The sequence below is a fragment of the Indicator indicator genome, chromosome 13, assembly GCF_027791375.1.
Source record: "Indicator indicator isolate 239-I01 chromosome 13, UM_Iind_1.1, whole genome shotgun sequence".
Taxonomy (NCBI): Eukaryota; Metazoa; Chordata; class Aves; order Piciformes; family Indicatoridae; genus Indicator; species Indicator indicator.
In genome coordinates this window covers 9,315,646-9,336,451 of record NC_072022.1, presented here as the reverse complement: position 1 = coordinate 9,336,451, position 20,806 = coordinate 9,315,646, and the positions used below count along the sequence as shown (strand labels likewise).

At 52.2% G+C, this 20,806-nt stretch overlaps 1 protein-coding gene across 1 annotated transcript in view; it reads left to right on the top strand.

Annotated features, from left to right (window-relative positions):
- IQCJ (IQ motif containing J) overlaps positions 1 to 12,276 on the top strand; it is a 105,628-nt gene extending 93,352 nt beyond the window's left edge. The window contains exons 4-6 of the mRNA XM_054386194.1: positions 6,084 to 6,148; positions 8,843 to 8,923; positions 12,036 to 12,276. Of these exons, the coding sequence (XP_054242169.1) occupies positions 6,084 to 6,148; positions 8,843 to 8,923; positions 12,036 to 12,276 (387 nt within the window). The remainder of the gene's footprint in view (positions 1 to 6,083; positions 6,149 to 8,842; positions 8,924 to 12,035) is intronic.
- Positions 12,277 to 20,806: the final 8,530 nt, after the last annotated feature.

The following is a 20,806-nucleotide window of genomic DNA, read 5'->3' as shown; positions in this document are numbered from 1 at the left end:
ATTGCCTGCTGCTGAAAGTAAATATTTCTGTAGGGATGGTTTAATATCTGCAACTGAATTTGTCCTCAGATCTCTCTTTTGCACCAGACTGCTTCAAAAGGAATTTAGGGATTAGTGCATTTAGATTGGGTTGGATTCTGGATTCTCCAGAATGTCTTTTAGAATCCCAGCTCTGGTTTATATCTGTTGTCCCCAGGTCAAGAGAGAGACAGGGAACTGCTAGAGAGAGTCCAGGGGAGGCTGCAAAGCTGCTGAGGGGCCTGGAGCAGCTCGGTGAGGAGCAAAGGCTGAGAGCCCTGGGGCTGAGAGCCTGCAGAAGATCTGAGCAATGCTTACATCTAAAGGGTAAAAGTCAAGAGGCTGGGGCCAGACTCTTGTTAGTGGTACCCAGGGACAGGCCAAGGGGCAATGGGCACAAACTGGAACCCAGGAGGTTCCACCTGGACAAGAGGAGAAAGTTGTTTGGTGTGAGGGTGTTGGAGCCCTGGAGCAAGTTGCCCAGAGGGGTTGACCTCTTTTTGGAGGACTTTGCCTTTGTGCTCTTCGTAAAGGTACCTGTACCTTAAACCACCACAGCCTCCTCATCTGGAGAGATTCCAGTTCTCCTCTGGCCATTGTGATGCTGGGCAGGGGGTGCCCTGCTTTAGCAGATCATCATGGACTAGATGATCTCCAAAGGTCCCTTGCAAACCCCTCTACAGCACTGGCATTGTGTGATCCCTGCTCCTCTGTGCACAAACCTGCCTTGGATGGCTGCCTGCTGTCTTCTCCATGGCTACTCCAGCAAGAGAAGGCTTTGCAGTGGAAGCCCAAACCAGGACCAAATTCTACAGCAGCTTCTGGGTTCTTCCATTCAAAAGCAATAAACCTGAAATGTGCTGAAGGCAGCTAAGTGAGGTTCCTAAATCAGTGCACCCACAAAGCCTGCCCTTGGGATGTGTGGAGCCAACAACAGCTGAGTGGAGAAAGGTAGAGGCACTCAGAGCCTTCCTGCTCTAAAGAAATCATGGAATCATCAGAGAGTCCTGTGTCCAGTTCTGGGCTCCTCAGTTCAAGGAGGACATTGAGAGACTTGAATGTGTCCAGAGAAGGGCAGCAAGGCTGGGGAGGGGTCTGGAGCACAGCCCTGTGAGGAGAGGCTGAGGGAGCTGGGGGTGTTTAGCCTGGAGAAGAGGAGGCTCAGGGGAGACCTCATTGCTGTCTACAACTACCTGAAGGGAGGTTGTAGCCAGGTGGGGGTTGGGCTCTTCTCCCAGGCACCCAGCAGCAGAACAAGAGGACACAGTCTCAAGCTGTGCAGGGGGAAGTTTAGGCTGGAGGTGAGGAGAAAGTTCTTCACAGAAAGAGTAATTGGCCATGGGATGTGCTGCCCAGGGAGGTGGTGGAGTCACCATCCCTGGAAGTGTTAAAAAAAAGCTTGGATGTGGCACTTGGAGCCAGGGTTTAGTTGTCAAGAGGTGTGAGGTGTTAGGTTGGACTTGATGATCTCTGAGGTCTTTTCCCACCTGGTTGATTCTGTGATTGTGTGGGTTGGAAAGGACCTTTCAAGCTCATCCAGTCCAACCCCCCTGCAGTCAGCAGGGACAGCTGCAACTACAGCAGGTTGCTCAGAGCCTCATACACCCCCAGCTCCCACAGCTGCTCCTCCCCAGCCCTGTTCTCCAGACCCTTCCCCAGCTTTGTTGCCCTTGTCTGGACATTATCTAGCATCTCATTGTCCTTTAATCCTAGAATCACAGAATCCTAGAATCGCAGAATCCTAGAATCAAAGAATCACAGAACAGTCTGGGCTGGAAAGGACCACCAAAGGTCATCCAGTCCAACCCCCCTGCAGTCAGCAGGGAGAGCTGCAACTAGAGCAGGCTGCTCATAGCCCCAAACAACCTGCCTTGGGATGGTTCCAGGGATGTGACATCTCCCACCTCTCTGGGCAACCTGTGACAGGGTTTCACCAGCCTTAGTGTAAACATGTCTTCCTGTTATAAATGCTAACAGAAAAGCCAACCCAGGCTTTTGTCATCTGTGGACTGTGCTGGAAGGCAGCTCAGTGTAGCTTAAGATGGAAGACTCAGTGGAGTCCTTGGAGCTCCTCTGGATTCCACAGAGCAGAAAAGGTTGCAGGGTTCCCTGGCAGGAATCAAGCCACTGCAGCAGCCTGGTGTCCTTAAAGTACAGATCTGCAGGCTGGGATAAGCAGGATGCAGACATAAAGACTAGGAAAAGACACTTTCCTTTCCTCTTGATGGTTGCACTTCAAGATTTTGTTGGGTTTCCTTCCTTGGGTATCTCTAGAACTCTCTGAATGGAGGTTGGGTGAGGCAAGGCTGAGGCTCTTCTTCCAAAGAGCAAGTGGCAGAAGGAGAGGAAATGGCTTCAGGTTGCACCAGACAAGGTTGAGGTTGGACATGAGGAATAATTTCTCTCTCAAAAGGGTTATCCAAGCCTGGCCCAGGCTGCCCAGGGCAGTGGTGGAGTCCACATCTCTGGAGGGGTTTCAAAGCCTTGGAGAGGTGGTGCTGAGGGCCATGGTTTAGTGGTGGACTTGGCAGTGTTGGGTTCATGGTTGGACTGGGTGGTCTGAAAAGGTATTTTGCAGCCTAAACTGTGATCAAATTCTGTGATTCTATTGTGTATGTGTCTGGATCTCCGTGCGTCTGTAGCTCCCCAGCAGCTGGTAATGTCTGTGTCCAAGGCAAGGAGGAGAAGGGAAAGGCAGTGAATTTTACAGCATGTTCACACCATAACCACTTTGATGGAGCAGCATAAATCCATCCTCTATCCCAACAGAACTATGGATCTCTTCCAATTTAATTTCCAGATGCTCCCCTTTGCAGCTGGGGCCCTCCTGCTGGGAGTTGGGAGCTGGGTGGCTTTGGGTGGGATCGAGGGAAGCATCCCAGCTCTTCCTGCTGGGAGCAGCCCAATCCCTTTCTCTGGCTGCAGCATCAGCAGTGCTGGCTCCATAAATTCTGTTGCAAGCCGTTGGGTTGGATCAAGGGAAGCTCCCAGTCCTGCTTGGAGCAACCCAACCCTTTCTCTGGGTGCAGCAGCAGCAGAGCTGGCTCCATAAATTCTATTGCAAGGAGTTAGGTTGGATTGAGGGGAAACTCCCAGCTCCTGCTTGGAGCAACCCAATCCCTTTCTCTGGCTGCAGCATCAGCAGTGCTGGCTCCATAAATTCTGTTGCAAGGAGTTAGGTTGGGTCAAGGGAAGCTCCCAGCTGCTCTTGGAGCAACCCAATCCCTTTCTCTGGGTGCAGCAGCAGCAGCAGCAGAGCTGGCTCCATAAATCCTGTTGCAAGGAGCACTAATCAATACTCCCTGATTAATGAGGCCAAACTGGAATGAGTATGGATTTTATGTCTCCTCCTCTTCCCAATTATGCAAACGTGCCTCTGCCCCTTCTGTGCTTCCTCACATCCCAGTTTTTCTCTGGTGATCTTTAATTGAAAGAGGGAATAGTCATGAAATGTCACAACCAATTTGGGATTTTTTTACTCCTTTTTTTTTCTTTTTAATATCTATATGTTCAGGCTTCACCCTGAGGTTAATAGAAAATTATGTCCAACACAAGAAATGATTTATGTAAGTCAGGAAGGTTTGGTCACACCATCCCCCTCCCAGCTATAGATAAAGTCAATTGCAAATTGTTTTCACATTCTAAATTACCAGCCCTGGCTCTGGGGGATGCTGGAAAAAAATGGCCAATGTGGGAGAGGAAAAGGTTGTTTCTGTGCTGAGCTCTGCTACAGAGGGAAACCAGTTTGAGTGGACCTCAGGTTTAATGTGCTAGAATCCCAGCATGGTGGGGGCTAGGAAGGGACCTCTGGAGCTCAGCCAGTCCAACCCCCTGCTCCAGCAGGGCACCCACAGCAGCTTGCCCAGCAGCACAATGCCCAGGGGGGGTTGGAAGCTCTCCACACAAGGAGACTCCACAACCTCTCTGGGCAGCCTGCTGCAGGCCTCCAGCACCCTCACACCAAACAACTTTCTCCTCCTCTTCAGATGCAACCTCCTGGGGTCCACTTTGTGCCCACTGCCCCTTGGCCTGTCCCTGGACATCCAGTCCTGAGTTCATGTCTTTGTGGTTTGCTCAGATCTCTCCTCTCCCAGTGTTGCTTAGCTCTCAGCTGCTCAACAAACACAAACCTGAAGGCATCTCAGGATGGTGATGCTCTTTGCTGTGCATCACAGGGATGCACTCTGGAGGCTTCAGTGCTTGCTGCTCAAACCAGCTTTAAAGGATACTCTGAGGGCACAGAGGGCACCTCCAGCAAGTTTGCTGATGGCACCAAACTGGGTGGAGTGGCTGCCACAGGAGGGTTGTGCTGCCATTCAGCCTGACCTGGACAGGCTGAGAGCTGGGCAGGGAGAAATGGAATGAAATCCAACAAGGGCAAGGGGAGAGTCTGGCACCTGGGAAAGAACAACCTCATGGAGCAGGAGAGGTTGGGGACTGAGCTGCTGGAGAGCAGTGAAGGGGAAAAGGCCCTGGGGGTGCTGGTGGATGGGAGGTTGAGCATGAGCCAGCAATGTGCTCTGGTGGCCAAGAAGGCCAAGAGCAGCCTGGGGTGGATCAGAAGGGCTGTGGGGAGTAGGTCACAGAGGTTCTCCTGATTCTCTACTCTGCCCTGGTGAGGCTGCATCTGGAATATTGTGTCCAGTTCTGGGTCCCTCAATTCAAGAGGGACAGGAAGCTACTAGAGAGAGTCCAGCACAGAGGCACAAAGATGCTGCAGGCAGTGGAACATCTTCCTCAGGAGGAGAGCCTGAGGGAGCTGAGGGCTCTGGAGCTTGGAGAGGAGGAGCCTGAGAGGTGACCTCATTGCTGGGGATAAAGATGTGCAGGGGGAGTGCCCAGAGGCTGGAGCCAGGCTCTGCTGGGTGATGCCCAATGCCAGCACCAGGGGCAGTGGTGGAAGCTGAGCCATAGGAAGTGCCATGGAAGTAGGAGGGAAATTTTTTTTTTTTCCCTGTGAGGGTGACAGAGCCCTGGAACAAGCTGCCCAGGGGGGTTGTGGAGTCTCCTTCTCTGGAGGTATTCAAGAGCCACCTGGCTGTGTTCCTGTGTGACCTGCTCTAGGTGCTCCTGCTCTGGCAGGGGGTTGGACTGGATGAGTTTTTGAGGTCCCTCCCAGTCCCTAACACTCTGTGATTCTGTGACACAGGATATGTGTGCTCCACATGTGCACAGCCCAGCAATGCCAGGACACTCTGGGACTGTGTCCTGCAAGGGCATGGAAACTGAGCCCCTCAATTGCATCTCCTGGAGCACACACCTCAGCTTCTCCTCCACCTGTCAGCTCCCACCTCTCCTGAGCAGTACATCCCTGTCAGTCACCTGCACTTTAAGTTTTGGTTTTTTTTTTTTCAGCCAAATATCTGTGCTGTAGATTTTCCCCAGGACATTAGCATGGATGCAGGGAAGCCCAGTGGTTTCTGTCTGCAGTTGAGCTGCTGACATCTGTGCCATCAGAGCAGGAGCTGATGCAAAGAGCCTGGTAAACACATCAGGCTGGGAAGATCAGCTGGCAGCTCTCTCAATTACAAGACTGAATGGGGCTTGATTGCAGAACAAGAGAAGCACCTGAAAGGACCAGCTGAGACCAAGTCCTCTCAAATCAAAGCAGGCACACACCTAAGGCAGCAATGAATATTTCTCCTTTTTGCTCTACCTCTTATTTTGATATTCTGATATTCCCTTGCAAGCTTCTGCTGGACATACTGATAAATATCTTAGGTTTCTCTGCAGGTGTTGGGGATATCTGGACTTGAAATCAGTGCCTTAGACATGATCTGGGGAACTGTTTTGTGGAGTGGTTGGTTCAAAGCATTTGGAGGTTGAGGGAGAATCTCCAAGATGCTACCTGAGGAAGTGTTTTGTTGAGTGGTTGGTTCCCAATGTTTGGAGGTTGAGCAGGAATCTCCAAGATCGGTAGAGGGCTTCCCAGAAGCACAAAATCACCCAGAATCACAGCATGGTGGAGGTTGGAAGGGACCCCTGGAGGTCATCCAATCCAACCTCTCTTACCAGATGTGGTTCACCTAGAGCACATTGAAATGTTTATTTTTCTCTCTTCGTAGGAAGAACTCAGAAGGCTCCAGCACACCTTGGAACAGGTCAATGATGACACAGATTTGCTTCAAAGGTAAATGTGGGATTGCTGCAGCATCTCACCCATGAGGAAGTGTAAAACAGGATGGGTTTAAGGCCAGAAGCCCTTTCTGAGGGTCAGTCTCTCTGCTCTAAGCTATGGGTTTCACTTAGCAGTATGCTAAATGGGTTAAGGATGAGGTTTAGTTGTGAGCTGGCAGTGGTGGGTTGAAGGTTGGACTTGATCTTGAAGGTCTTTTCCAATTGAAATGATTCCATGGTTCTGTAAATAGTCAACAGCTTGCATCTCTCCCATAGACAGTCCTGATTTTGAGGATAGTTTCTGGAAGAGCTGAGGAAGGAATTGTGCAACTGAAGTGTCCAGTAAGGTCTCAGAAAGAACTCCACAGGTTGGGGTCTAAATCTTACAAATCCTCACCTGAAGACCTTTCATCCATAAGAGAATCACAGAACCATTTTGGTTGGAAATGACCCCTGAGATCACAGACTTGTCAGGGCTGGAAGGAACCTCAAGGCTCAGCCAGTTCCAACCCCCTGCCATGGGCAGGGACACCTCACACCACAGCAGGTTGCTCACAGCCACACCCAGCCTGGCTGCAAAAACCTCCAGGGATGAGGCTTCCACCACCTCCCTAGGAAACCTCTGCCAGTGTCTCACCACCCTCCTGGGGAAGAACTTCTTCCTAATGTCTAATCTAAATTTCCCCTCCTCTAGCTTGGATCCATTCCCCCTGGTCCTATGAGTACCCAACACCCTCCAAAGTCCCTCCCCAGCTTTCTTGGAGCCCCCTTCAGGTCCTGCAAGGCCACAAGAAGGTCTCCTGGGAGCCTTCTCTTCTCCAGACTGCACAACCCCAACTCTCTCAGGCTGTCTCCAGAGCAGAGCAGCTCCAGTCCAACCACTCTCTAACTCCTCCAAGGCTGCTACTAACCCATGTGCCTCAGCACCACATCTCTGAGTCTTTCAGACACCCCCAGGGATGGAGATTCAAACACCTCCCTGGGCAGCCTGTGCTAGTGTTTGAGAACCCTTTCAGGGAAGAAGTTTCTTCTAATGTCCAAACTAAACCTCCCCTGGGGCAACCTGAGGCCATTTCCTCTCATCCTGCCACTTGTTACTAGTGAGAGGAGACCAGCTCCCACCTGGCTCCAGCCTCCTTCCAGGGAGCTGTAGAGAGCAATGAGTTCTCCCCTCAGCCTCCTCTTCTCCAGACTGAACACCCCCAGCTCCCTAAGCTGCTCCTCCCCAGCCCTCTTCTCCAGACCCTTCCCCAGCTTTGTTCCCCTCCCCTGGACACCCTTCAGCCCCTCACTGTCTGCCTTGGAGTGAAACCCACAGCTGAACCCAGGATTCAAGGTATGGTGACTGCTCCCATTCCAAACAGTGTCTCAAGGTGTCTGATTTCTATCTCCCAGCATTCCAAAATGACTTTCTCCAGGTGATTTCTTCCCTTGGCCCCCATTTCTTACAAAGGATTTTCCCCCTCCTATTCCTGCACAGCCTTTGCTGATGCCATTCACCTGCTGCTGGAGTTGCTGCTGTTCCTTTCCCATTTCACTCTCCAGCTTCTCCAAGGTAGCCCCAGGGAGGGGCACCAGTGTCTTTTGTGTTTTTCATTTGTGCTGGTGGTGTTGCTGGGTGACCCCTGTCCCTGGATGGTTTAGTGCAAGGGCTCAGGCAGGCTCCAGTTTGGAAACTGGATCCAAATTCATACTTTGTGGCAATAGCCAAATGGAGCTGGACACAGAGCCCAAGATGCCTTCCTCCAAAGAAAGCAGCACCTTCCAACAAGCAGCTCTGCTGTCTTCTTGTCCAGGTTTAAGAACTGATTGCCAAGATGTCATGATGAGACATTTTCTTCATGGGGATAGGGAGGCCTTGCAGAGGGACTTGGATAGATTGGATCCATGGCCAAGGTTACCAGGAGGAGCTTCAACAAGGCCAAGTGCCAGGTCCTGCACTTGGGGCACAACCACCCCAAGCAGTGCTCCAGGCTTGGGGCAGTGTGGCTGGAAAGCTGCTGGCAGAAAGGGACCTGGGGGTGCTAAGGGAGAAGGAGCTGAAGAGGAGCCAGCAGTGTGCCCAGGTGGCCAAGAGAGCCAAAGGCATCCTGGCTGGGATCAGCAATGCTGTGTCCAGCAGGAGCAGGCAGGGGATTGTCCCCTGGGACTCAGCTCTGGGGAGGCCACACCTCGAGTGCTGTGTCCAGTTTGGGGCACCTCAATGCAAGAGAGATGTGGAGGTGCTGGAGCCAGGGCAGAGGAGGGCAAGGAAGGGCCTGGAGAAGAAATCTGATGGAGAGAGACTGAAGGAGCTGGGGATGGTTAGTGTGAAACAGAGGAGGCTGAGGGAGACCTCATGGCTGTCTACAACTACCTGAAAGGAGGTTGTGGAGAGGTTGGTGCTGGTCTCTTCTCACAGGGAATTAGTGATGGAACAAGAGGGAATGGCCTCAAGATATGACTGGATAGGTTTAGACTGGACATGAGGAAAAAGTTTTCCCGTCAAGAGTGGTCAGGCACAGGAATGTGCTGCCCAGGGAGGTGGTGGAGTCCCCAAGCCTGGCTGTGTTTCAGGGTGGTTTGGATGTGGTGCTTGGGGCTATGGTTCAGGGGTGAGCCTTGCAGAGCAGGGTTCTGGGTTGGACTTGGTGATGCTGAGGCTCTTTTCCAACCTGGATGTTTCTGTGACTCTATGATTAAATCCATTTGCTTCTCTTTCTTCTAGCCATCAGCTTGCCATGGATGAAGAAAATAACATTGAAAAATATCAGCTCAACTTACAGCCCTTGGAGTCAAAAGTGAAAATGTAAGTAACCAAAAAAAGAGTACGTTTGGCCTTTAAATACAGCTGAGTGTCCAATTCCTGAGCCACAGCCTGCATCTGTCATGTGTTTTGATGTAACTTTAAGCAGGGAAAAAGCCTCCCTCCAGTAGGTTGTCTGAACTCCTCTCTACCTTCAAGCCTGTGAACACCTCCTTTGCACAAAGTCTCAACTGCTCAGCTTCAGTGTTGCACTAACTTTGTCATTTCCTCTGTGCAACTAAAGAATATTTGGGGCTCTGATAGCTTTTTCCTGTACACAGAGAACATCTCACAGAACCCCAGCAGGGTAGGGTTGGATGGAACCTCTGGAGCTCACCCAGTCCAACCCCTGCTCAAGCAGGGCACCCACAGCAGCTTGCCCAGCAGCACAATGCCCAGGGGGGGTTGGAAGCTCTCCACACAAGGAGACTCCACAACCTCTCTGGGCAGCCTGCTCCAGGCCTTCAGCACCCTCACACCAAACAACTTTCTCCTCTTCTTCAGATGGAACCTCCTGGGTTCCACTTTGTGCCCACTGCCCCTTGACCTGACCCTGGGCACCAAGAAGAGTTTGGTTCCATCCTTCTAACCTCCATCCTTTAGCTGTTGATGGGCATTGAGAAGATCTGAGAGGGGTAATGATAGAATGCCAGGTTGGAAGGGACTGCAAGGATCTTTTAGTCTAAGCTTTGTTGTGAAGTAAGGCAGAGAGTGAGCAGAAGCCTCCTCACTGATGTTTCTCACATCTAACATGAAGCCCAGCTGGAGGGGTGCAGCCCAGCCCATGGGACTCTTCTGCAAGGAGCAATCTTGGGTTTGCATCAGGATGGAGATGTAGCCCTAAGGAGACCCGAGGGCTCCTGGGCTGGGGGGGTTGCAGCACAGCTGCCTGGCACTAAGAAAGCTGCTTGGTACTGAAGAGCCAAGGCACAGGCAGGACCCCCAGCTGCACCTGCTGCAAGGGGGAGATGAAATCAGAGAGTCAGGACAGGCTGAGTGAGTTGGGCTTGTTCAGCCTGGAGAAGAAAAGGCTCCCCCCACCCTGCAGTGCTGGGGCAGCTCTGGAGTCCTCAGCACAGACAGGGACCTGCTGCAGCAGGGCCAGAGGAGGTCACAGCAATGCTGGAAGCCCTCTGCTGTGAGGCCAGGCTGAGTGAGCTGGGGTTGTGCATCCTGGAGAGGAGAAGGCTCCAGGGAGACCTCCTGGAGACCTTCTGGTGGCCTTGCAGTGCATAAAGGAACTGATGAGAAAGCTGAAGGCAGACTGTTGAGCAGGGGCTGTTGTGAGAGGACAAGGGCTGAAGGTTTAAACTAAGAGAGTGATACTGCAGAGCCTGAGGGCAGAACTTAGCTGCACAGTTCTGCAGAGGGCACAGCCCATCCTGTCAAACAGCCACCTGCCCTCCCATAGCAAACTTGGAATTCCTCCCCAGCGTCTCTGGGTGGTCTCCCCAGAGCATCAGGCAGCACAGCACTGCCACCTGGTGAGAGCTGGCTGCCTCCCAGCACACAAGAGAGCATTCCTTTGTGGAAGTACACATCAGGCTTTGGACACCTGCCCAGCCAGCTCCTACTTCAGTCCCCACATGTTGCTTTGGAAGGGCTTTAAGTCCCCAGCTGCCCAAGACAGAGGGGGTGTGAAGGGTGGCTCTGAACTTCCAAGCATGGCTGCATTTTGCTCTGAAAGCTGCTGCAAATGCTGAAGGCTCTTCACTCCTTTAAGCAGACAGTGGCATGGTTTGGGTTTGTCTGAAGGATGGGAGAGAATTGATGCACTATGTACAACCTCAAATTTAAATCCCAGAACCCTCCAGCAAGGTGGCGGTTTGGAGGGCACCTCTGGAGCTCACCCAGTCCAACCCCCTGCTCCAGCAGGGCACCCACAGCAGCTTGCCCAGCAGCACAATGCCCAGGGGGGGTTGGAAGCTCTTCACACAAGAAGACTCCACAACCTCTCTGGGCAGCCTGTTCCAGGCCTTCAGCACCCTCACAACAAACAACTTTCTCCTCTTCAGGTGGAACCTCCTGGGGTTCACTTTGTGCCCCTTACCCCTTGGCCTGTCCCTGGGCATCACTGACAAGAGTCTGGCTCCATCCCCTTGCCCCCCACAGCTCCTTTGTCTCTTGCTGAGCATTGCTCAGCTCCCCTCTGGGGCTGCTCTTCTGCAGGCTCTCAGCCCCAGGGCTCTCAGCCTTTGCTCCTCACAGAGCTGCTCCAGGCCCCTCAGCAGCTGTGCAGCCTCCCCTGGACTCCCTCCAGCAGTTCCCTGTCTCTCTTGAGCTGGGGAGCCCAGAACTGGACCCAATGCTCCAGCTTTATCATCACTAGGGCAGAGTAGAGGGGGAGCAGGACCTCCCTCAACCTGCTGGCCACACTCAAGCTGTACCATAGTGGCTAACACAAGTCCTCCAGGCAGGTAGGTCTGTGTGATCATCCTCCAAATCAGAAAACAAAGTGCGCCAAAAAGGAGAAAGCCTCTGTGGTGGGTTGAGAAATTACTCCCCAAAACAAAACTGCCAGGCCAGCTCAGTTGGAAAGCAAATGAAGCTGTATCTGCAAGCAAACTGCAAGCTAGAAATATGAAATGCAATGAATGTGTACCAAAGAGACAATATCTGCAGGTGTTTACCATTGATAAACAACACAAGAACGCCCCCCTGGACAAAACCAGGGGGTTAACAACAGCTTCCCCCTCCCTGCTGCCTTATCTCCCTGGCAAGGTGAAAGAAGAGGAAAGAGAGTAGCTGATTAGTACTTAGCCACCACGGGGACACAGCCAAGGTCAGCAACAGGCAAGCAAAAGCCAGCAGCTGGTAGCAGCTAGAGGAAGGAAGCCCAAAAGATCAGGACACAACTAACTGTCAGTTAGTCATCAGCCCACTGGCATTAGTTAGACCTTAGCACTGTTTCCCCTTTTCCATCCAATGTTATGTTATTTACATCCCAACACTTTTTTGCCCAACCTGGGAAAAATTTTCATGCCTAAAGCAGCCACAGCCAGCACCCTCCCCCTGCTCCTAAACCAGACACAGCCAACACCACCACCCCCCCCCTTCCCCCCACGGGCTGGAATGGGAATTCTGAATCCTTTCTGTGCCTTGGTATTCGCTGCAGCATCCAGCGAGCGTGGCGGGAGCACCTGCAGCGCCAGGACCTGCCCGCCCCGGAGCAGCGCGGCAAGCGCAGCCCTTCCCCTCCCTCCCTCTCCTCAGACAAGATGAGCAGATCCAGCAGCATGAACACCTTCTCTGACAGCAGCACACCTGTGAGTACAGCACTGGGCTCCATTTGCCTCCCTGGTGATTTGTGTTGGCTTCCCTTAAGGCTCTTTGGTGGTTACATCACTTTGGGTTGATTTTCTTCTCTGGTGCTTTGTGTTGGGTTCCCTCTAAGGCTCTTTGGTGGTTGCAGCACCTGGGTTGATTTTCCTCTTTGGTGATGTGTGTTGGGTTCCCTCTAAGGCTCTTTGGTGCTTGCAGCACCTGGGTTGATTTCCCTCTTTGGTGCTTCCTGTTGGGTTTGCTCTAAGGCTCTTTGATGATTTGTGTTGGGTTCCCTCTAAAGCTCTTTGGTGGTTGCAGCACCTGGGTTGATTTTCCTCTTTGGTGATGTGTGTTGGGTTCCCCTCTAAGGCTCTTTGGTGCTTTGTGTTGGGTTCCCTCTAAGGCTCTTTGGTGCTTTGTGTTGGGTTCCCTCTAAGGCTCTTTGGTGAGCACAGCACTTGGGTTGATTTTCCTCTCTGGTGACTTGCCTTGGGTTCCCTCTAAGGCTTTTGGTGGCACTGCAGTTGGGTTCGCTTAATTCCTCTCTGGTGACTTGCCTTGGGTTCCCTCTAAGTCTCTTTGGTGCTTTGTGTTGGGTTCCCTCTAAGGCTCTTTGGTGCTTTGTGTTGGGTTCCCTCTAAGGCTCTTTGGTGGTTACAGCACTTGGGTTGATTTTCCTCTCTGGTGACTTGTGATGGGTTCCCTCTAAGGATAAATGAAAGCTAAGTTGCAGGCTCCTGGTGGAAGAGGGACTTTGTGGGGAGTGGTAGAGTCTCAAATGAATGTTCAAGCAGATGTGCTTCTTGGAGGGTCAGTTGAAGCTGTGGCTCTGTATATTGGACCTGGATCTCAGCAGATATTAGAAGACCTCTTGATAAAAAGAGAGTTCCAAATGGAGTTGTGTTGTTCTGTGGCAAGCAGAGATCTTTACATGTGTTTGTGCTCTCCATAAAACCAAACTGGTGTTCCTCCTAGTGCTTGGCTCTTTGTGTTCTCCAAGCAACCAAGCTGTGGTGTTCTTCCTAGTGCTTGCTACTTTGTGCTCTCCAAGGAATCAAACTGTGGCTTTCTTATAGGCTTTAGAACTTTGTGTTCTCCAAGCAACCAATTGTGGTGTTACTCTTAGTGTTTGGCACTTTGTGTTCTCCAAAGCCCCAATCTGTGGTGTTTCTCATAGAGCTTAGCACTTTGTGCTCTCCAAGCTACCAACCTGTGGTGTTTCTCCTTGTGTTTGCCACTTTGTGCTCTCCAAGGAACCAAACTGTGGTTTTCTCATAGGCTTTAGAACTTTGTGTTCTCCAAGCAACCAACTGTGGTGCTTCTCTTAGTGTTTGGCACTTTGTGTTCTCCAAGAAACCAAGCTGTGGTGTTTCTCATACTGTTTGGCACTTTGTGTTCTCCAAAACCCCAACCTGTGATGCTTCTCCTAGTGTTTGGCACTCTGTGCTCTCCAAGAAACCAACCTGTGATGCTTCTCCTAGTGTTTGGCACTATGTGTTCTCCACAAACCCAAACTTTGGTGTTTCTCATAGTACTTAGCACTTTGTACCCTCCAAACCCCCAAATTGTGGTGTTTCTCATAGTGCTAAGCACTTTGTGTTCTCCAAGAAACCAACCTGTGGTTTTTCTCCTGGTGCTTAGCACTTTGTGTTCTCCAAAGTTGGGTTCTCCTACAGGTAAATGTGTTTTCTAGACTGTTGGGTTTGAAGAACTTAATCAAAGGGTTAAAAATGAAATGTGATTTTGGCATAGATATTCACACCTGCTGGCAAACTGGGTGACCAATGCCTGGGGGCCTGCAGATTGTGGAGACTCTCCAGGGTGAGTACTGGGACCAGAGCTGTTCAATCTATTCATCAATGACCTGGGTGAGGGCACAGAGGGCACCTCCAGCAAGTTTGCTGGCACCAAACTGGGTGGAGTGGCTGCCACAGGAGGGTTGTGCTGCCATTCAGCCTGACCTGGACAGGCTGAGAGCTGGGCAGGGAGAAATGGAATGAAATCCAACAAGGGCAAGGGGAGAGTCTGGCACCTGGGAAAGAACAACCTCATGGAGCAGGAGAGGTTGGGGACTGAGCTGCTGGAGAGCAGTGAAGGGGAAAAGGCCCTGGGGGTGCTGGTGGATGGGAGGATGAGCATGAGCCAGCAATGTGCTCTGGTGGCCAAGAAGGCCAAGAGCAGCCTGGGGTGGATGAGAAGGGCTGTGGGGAGTAGGTCAGAGAGGTTCTCCTGCCCCTTTGCTCTGCCCTGGTGAGGCCACAGCTGGAATATTGTGTCCAGTTCTGGGTCCCTCAATTCAAGAGGGACAGGAAGCTACTAGAGAGAGTCCAGCACAGAGGCACAAAGATGCTGCAGGCAGTGGAACATCTTCCTCAGGAGGAGAGCCTGAGGGAGCTGAGGGCTCTGTAGCTTGGAGAGGAGGAGCCTGAGAGGTGACCTCATTGCTGGTGCTAAAGATGTGCAGGGGGAGTGCCCAGAGGCTGGAGCCAGGCTCTGCTGGGTGATGTCCAATGCCAGCACCAGGGGCAGTGGTGGAAGCTGAGGCATAGGAAGTTCCATGGAAGCAGGAGGAAGAATTATTTCCCTATGAGGGTGACAGAGCCCTGGAACAGGCTGCCCAGGGGGTTGTGGAGTATCCCTCTCTGGGGATATTCAAGACCTGCCTGGCTGTGTTCCTGTGTGACCTGCTTTAGGTGATCCTGCTCTGGCAGGAGGGTTTCAAGCTCCCTTCCAGCCCCTAACATTCTGTGATTCTATGGAGGGTGCCCTTTTTAAGGTGGCTCTAACTTAATAACCCCAGCATACAGCCCAGGTTTTGAAAACAAGAGGCTTTGTGTCTGTCTCAGGGGTAGGATCTCCTCAATCAGCAGAAAGATGGGCAGCTTGTAAATGTTCCTTTCAGCTTTGTGACACACTACATCAGTTTGGAGGAAACCCTGGGCCAGAGAATGTGAAAGAATTCTGCAAGTCAAAAGAAACAAAGGAGGTGGTGCCAGAGTGTGTTACACCAGCTGCATCAAAGCAGGATGTGTCCCACTGCTTGACGGAGGTGTGCAGGAGAGTTGAGAAGAGGTTGGACCCTTGCTAAGAGCACGTCTTGGTCAGCTACTGTCAGTCACTGGGCAGCATTTGGTGGCTTCTGAGTTCACTACAAAAAGCCTAGAGGTGATTGCTGGGGTGGGGTTCTTAAAGTAGTTGGAGACCCTGTGCAAGGAGGAGATGTTTGTTAGTTTAACTCTGCCTGTGGTTGCAGAGTTGGAGCAAAGCACAAGGCAGGCTCACAAATGTGGGATAAGAAGTCCAGTCCTGGACTGGTGGGGACAGTTATGGGGCCCTAGTGAGGCCACAGTGGGAATATTGTGTCCTGTTCTGAGCTCCTCAGTTCAAAAGAGCTGGTTTAGAACTAATGGCAATTATGGATTGTCCTAAAACTCTGGGTGTGGGAAAGAACCACCACGGGTTCAGCACCCAGGGATGCTATCAGCAGGGGCTGAGTGGGCTCTGAGCCACTCTGCTGATGATACAAAGTGCAGTGACCAGTTCTGTGCTCCCCAGTTCAAGGGGGACAGGGAACTGCTGGAGAGAGTTCAGGGGAGGCTGCAAAGCTGCTGAGGGGCCTGGAGCACCTCTGTGAGGAGCAAAAGCTGAGATCCCTGGGGCTGAGAGCCTGCAGAAGAGCAGCCCCAGAGGGGAGCTGAGCAATGCTCAGCAAGAGCTAAAGGAGCTGTGGGGGGCAAGAGGCTGGGGCCAGACTCTGCTCAGTGGTGCCCAGGGACAGGCCAAGGGGCAATGGGCACAAAGTGGAACCCAGGAGGTTCCACCTGAAGAGGAGGAGAAACTTGCTTGGTGTAAGGGTGTGGATAGAATGTGGAGTGGGCTAGCCTTAAACGACCTTGCTGGTGAGAATGCCTCCCCCTTTGTGTTCCTTAAAGACCAATCACTTTGTAAACTGCGAGATTAGAGGTAGGGAGGTTTCTGCTATCTGGGAAAGTCTTCTGGGAACCAACTCGCAGGAAAGTAAAAAGGCATTTAAAAACCAGGCTTTGTGCTCATTAAAGAGCAGGCAGTTGGTGGCAGTTGCTGGTGCAAAGGCTCCTCGTCTCGGTGTGTTTATTGCCAGCAGCCGCGGGCGCCGGGCTGGGGGGGGGGAAGCCTCCGAAGAGCTCCCGGGAAGCCCGGCTGGGGTCTCGGGGGGCTGCAACAGCCTAGAGCAGGCTGCCCAGAGAGGTTGTGGAGTCTCCTTGTGTGGAGAGCTTCCAACCCCCCCTGGGCATTGTGCTGCTGGGCAAGCTGCTGTGGGTGCCCTGGGTGAGCCCCAGAGATCCCTTCCAAGCACCACCACGCTGGGGCTCCGTGACTTGACTCCTGTTGGAGCAGGCTCATCCTGAAGCCAGGTGAGCTGTCCCCAGCTGCTATTTCTGTGCCACCACGGTGGGGCAGCTGCGTGGGACCTTAAATAAAAGATGACTGAGAACAGAGTGGTTTATTTTTAGCCACCTCGTGTGCAGAGCTGGAGCCCAGGATGACAAAGTAGGTTGCAGGACTGGGTCAGACCCTGATGTCTCCTGTATCAACCGAGTTCCTCTGGTGAGGGGGAGAGAGGTGGGTACCAGCCTTCCTCTGCTGCTGGCAGTTGTCAAAGCTTGGCTGAGGCAACCACCACAAGAGGTCCCTCCTACCCTGTGCGGGGAGGTCTGGGATGCTCTTACATCTTCTCTATCAATCACCCTCCTTCAAAAGACACTCTTCAATGCTCCTGGGTTGAAAGGAATGTGTCTGGGAGCCATTTCTTCATGGGAAAGCTTGGGTGATGGAGTCACAGCTTCATTTGCATTCATGCAACCTCCACTCATCTGCCTTTTCCATCCTCCTTGGTTAATGCAGAGGGAAATGGGAATATTTTCGTACACTCTCCTGGTGCCAAGCCTGTCAATAGCCTGTGGAAAACCAGGGAATGTTTCTGGAGGCAATGGAGCCCCTGTTTATTTAGTAGGACTATGAGCACTCGCCCTGGGAGGTGTCGGTGGTGGGCTGAGCCCTGACAGGAACTGAGCATTCCCAGTTTGCAGCCTGTTCCTCATTTGCAGTCAATAATGACAATTGCATCAAAGATGACAATTCTCTTCTTGGCCCAGCTGAGAAAGAAACAGCAGAAAGACAAACCAAGACTTTTAGAGTGACTTTAGAGAAGTGAGGAGAAGAGGAGGTGCCAGGGGCAGTTTTGACTCTGCTCAGCAGCAGCAGAGATGTTGTGTGGTCAGAGTTGTTTTCTGGTCAAGCATACCCCAACCATCGTGGTTAGGAGTTTTCGTGTGACTCTGTTAAAGCCACTTGGATCCCATGGGATGAGGAAAGCTGGGCAGATGGGCTTGGCCTCCAGCCAGTGTGGGCAACCATGTTATCTCTGCCTCATCCCTGGTGATGTGAGGTCTCCTTGCCTTGCTGAAGATCATGCAGAACTGTGTCCAATTCTGGAGCCCCTGTTACAGGAAGGATCTGGAGGTGCTGGAAGGTGTCCAGAGAAGGGCCATGAGGATGAGCAGAGGGCTGGAGCTGCTCTGCTATGAGGACAGCCTGAGAGAGTTGGGGTTGTGCAGTCTGGAGAAGAGAAGGCTTCAGGAAGACTTTATTGTGGCCTTTCAGGATCTGAAGGGGGCTCCAAGGAAGCTGGGGAGGGACTTTTGAGGGTGTCAGGGAGTGATAGGAGTGGGGGGATGGAGCAAAACTAGAAATGGGGAGATTCAGATTGGATGTTAGGAAGAAGTTCTTTCCCATGAGGGTGGTGAGAGACTGGCAGAGGTTGCCCAGGGAGGTGGTGGAAGCCTCATGGCTGGAGGTTTTTGCATCCAGGCTGGATGTGGCTGTGAGCAACCTGCTGTAGTGTGAGGTGTCCCTGCCCATGGCAGGGGGGTTGGGACTGGCTGAGCCTTGAGGTCCCTTCCAACCCTGACAGTTCTGTGATTATTGTGTTAGGAACACACAAGTGGTACCTTTACCATCTTCAGTTGCTGTATTTCTCCTTTTCCATGTTAATTTTTAACCCAGGAATTAGAAACAGGACAAGTATTAGGTAGGTTAAAAAATAATATTCCTTCTTAAAGTGACTTTATTGAGTAGAGAGGTGGCAAAACTTTCCTTTCTTTGTGGTATGTGACTGAATTTCTGCTTTCCCCCCTTCCCCTTCCCTCCCCAGAAATAAACTGCTCTATCTGTAGTTGCTAAGAAAGGAAAAGATGATTCCAGATATGCCCCACTAGCATATGGCTGTGGTTATGACCTGTTTTCATGATGACACCATTGTGTCTCTTTAAACGGTTCAGCCTCAAGGACACATTCTGTGAGAGGCACTGCAAAGCTGCTCACTCTCAGCACACAAGCAAAAGCTGGTGCTAGGCACAGCTGCAGAGCCTGGAGAAGATTGGTGGGATCTTGGTTTTAGAGCTTTGCTCTGAAGCACTGGCATGGCAACACAATGATTTGGTTGTGCTCTGGCCAGCAGTGGCCTCTGCTCTGTGTGCTTTCAAATTCCATAGCCAGGAGAATGTTGTCTGGCAGGAGGTTGTAGTGAGCTGGGAGTTGGTCTCTTCTCCCTAGTATCAAATGAGAGGAAGTTGTCTCAAGTTGCACCAGGGGAGGGTTAGGTTGGAGATTAGAATCACAGTCTCACAGTAAATCAGAGGTTGGAAGGGACATCAAGAGATCATCAGGTCCAACCCCCCTGCCAGAGCAGGAGCACCCAGGGGAGTTGCACAGGAATGCATCCAGGTGGGGTTGGAAAGGCTCCAGAGAAGGAGACTCCACAACCCCCCTGGGCAGCCTGCTCCAGGGCTCTGGCACCCTCACACCAAAGAAGTTTCTCCTCATGTTGAAAGGAAATCTTCTGTGTTCCAGTTTGTGTCCATTGGTCCTTGTCCTGTCACTGTGCACCACCCAAAAGAGCCTGGCCCCCTCCCCTTGACCCCCACCCCTCAGCTATTGATAGACATTGATCAGATCCCTCTCAGCCTTCTCCTCTCCACACTAAACAGCCCCAGGGCTCTCAGGCTCTCTTCACAGGGAGATGCTCAAGTCCCCTAAGCATCCTCCTGCCTCTCCCTTGGACTCTCTCCAGCAGCTCTCTGTCTCTCTTCAACTGGGGAGCCCCAAACTGGACACAGGATTGCAGCTGTGGTCTCAGCAGGGCAGAGCAGAGGGGCAGCAGAACCTCCCTAGCCCTGCTGGCCACACTTTCCCTGCTGCCCCCCAGGACCTCATTGGCTCTCTTGGCCACCAGGGCACATTGCTGTCCCATGCAGAACTTGCTGCCCACCAGCACTCCAAGGTCTTTCTCTGTGGAGCTGCTTTCCAGCAGGGCAGCCTCTAACCTGTCCTGGTGCCTGTTGTTATTTCTTCCCAGATGTAGGACCCTGCACTTGTCCTTATTAAACTTCTTTGCTGCAAGAGTGGTCAGGTATTGGAACTGGCTGCCCAGGGAGGTGGTGGAGTCCCCATCCCTTGAGGTGTTCAAGCAACCTGTGGCCATGGCACTTGGGGATATGGTTATTGGCCAGAGAGGTGTTGGGTTGATGGTTGGACTGGATGCTCTTAGAGGTCTTTTCCAACCTGAACTGTTCTCTGATCCCCCAGCAGCCAGCTCTCACCCTGCTAGAGCTTCCAAGAAACCCTCCACAGCCCCTCAGGATCTGATCTGTGTTGGTTCTCAGTCTCAAGCTGTGCCAGGGGAAGTTCAGGCTGGAGGTGAGGAGAAAGTTCTTCACAGAAAGAGTAATTGGCCATGGGATGTGCTGCCCAGGGAGGTGGTGGAGTCACCATCCCTGGAGGTGTTCAAAAAAAGCTTGGATGTGGCACTTGGAGCCAGGGTTTAGTTGTCAGGAGGTGTTAGGGATTAGGTGATAGGTTCTGCTTGATGATCTCTGAGGTCTTTTCCAACCTGGTTGATTCTGTGATTCTGTGCTTCAGCACCGCGGACAGCGGCGGCAGCGCCCAGGCTCTCCAGCACCATTTTCCTACCATTTTCCTCTGTCCTGGTGAGGCCACACCTGGAATATTGCATCCAGTTCTGGGCTCCCCAGTTCAAGAGGGACAGGGATCTGCTGGAGAGAGTCCAAGGAAGGGCTGCAAGGATGCTGAAGGGACTGCAGCACTGCCTGGGGAGGAGAGGCTGAGAGCCCTGGGGCTGTTTAGTGTGGAGAGGAGAAGGCTGAGAGGGATCTGATCAATGTCTATCAATAGCTGAGGGCTGGGGGTCAGGAAGGAAGGGACAGGGACAGGCTCTGCTCAGTTGTGCCCTGGGATAGGACAAGGGGCAATGGATGGAAACTGCAGCACAGGAGGTTCCACCTCAGCATGAGGAGGAACTTCTTCACTGGGAGGGTCCCAGAGCCCTGGCACAGGCTGCCCAGAGAGATTGTGGAGTCTCCTTCTCTGGAGCCTTTGCAGCCCTGTCTGGATGTGTTCCTGTGGGCCCTGTGCTGGATTCTGTGGTCCTGCTCTGGCAGGGGGTACAGCCTCAGAGTACAGAAACGTGGAGCTGACTGAAAAAGAGTTTTGGGACAATGTTATTTGTTTTCATATTTCATTTGCTCCACCAGAAGTTGTCATTCTTGTGGCTAAGGGAAAAAA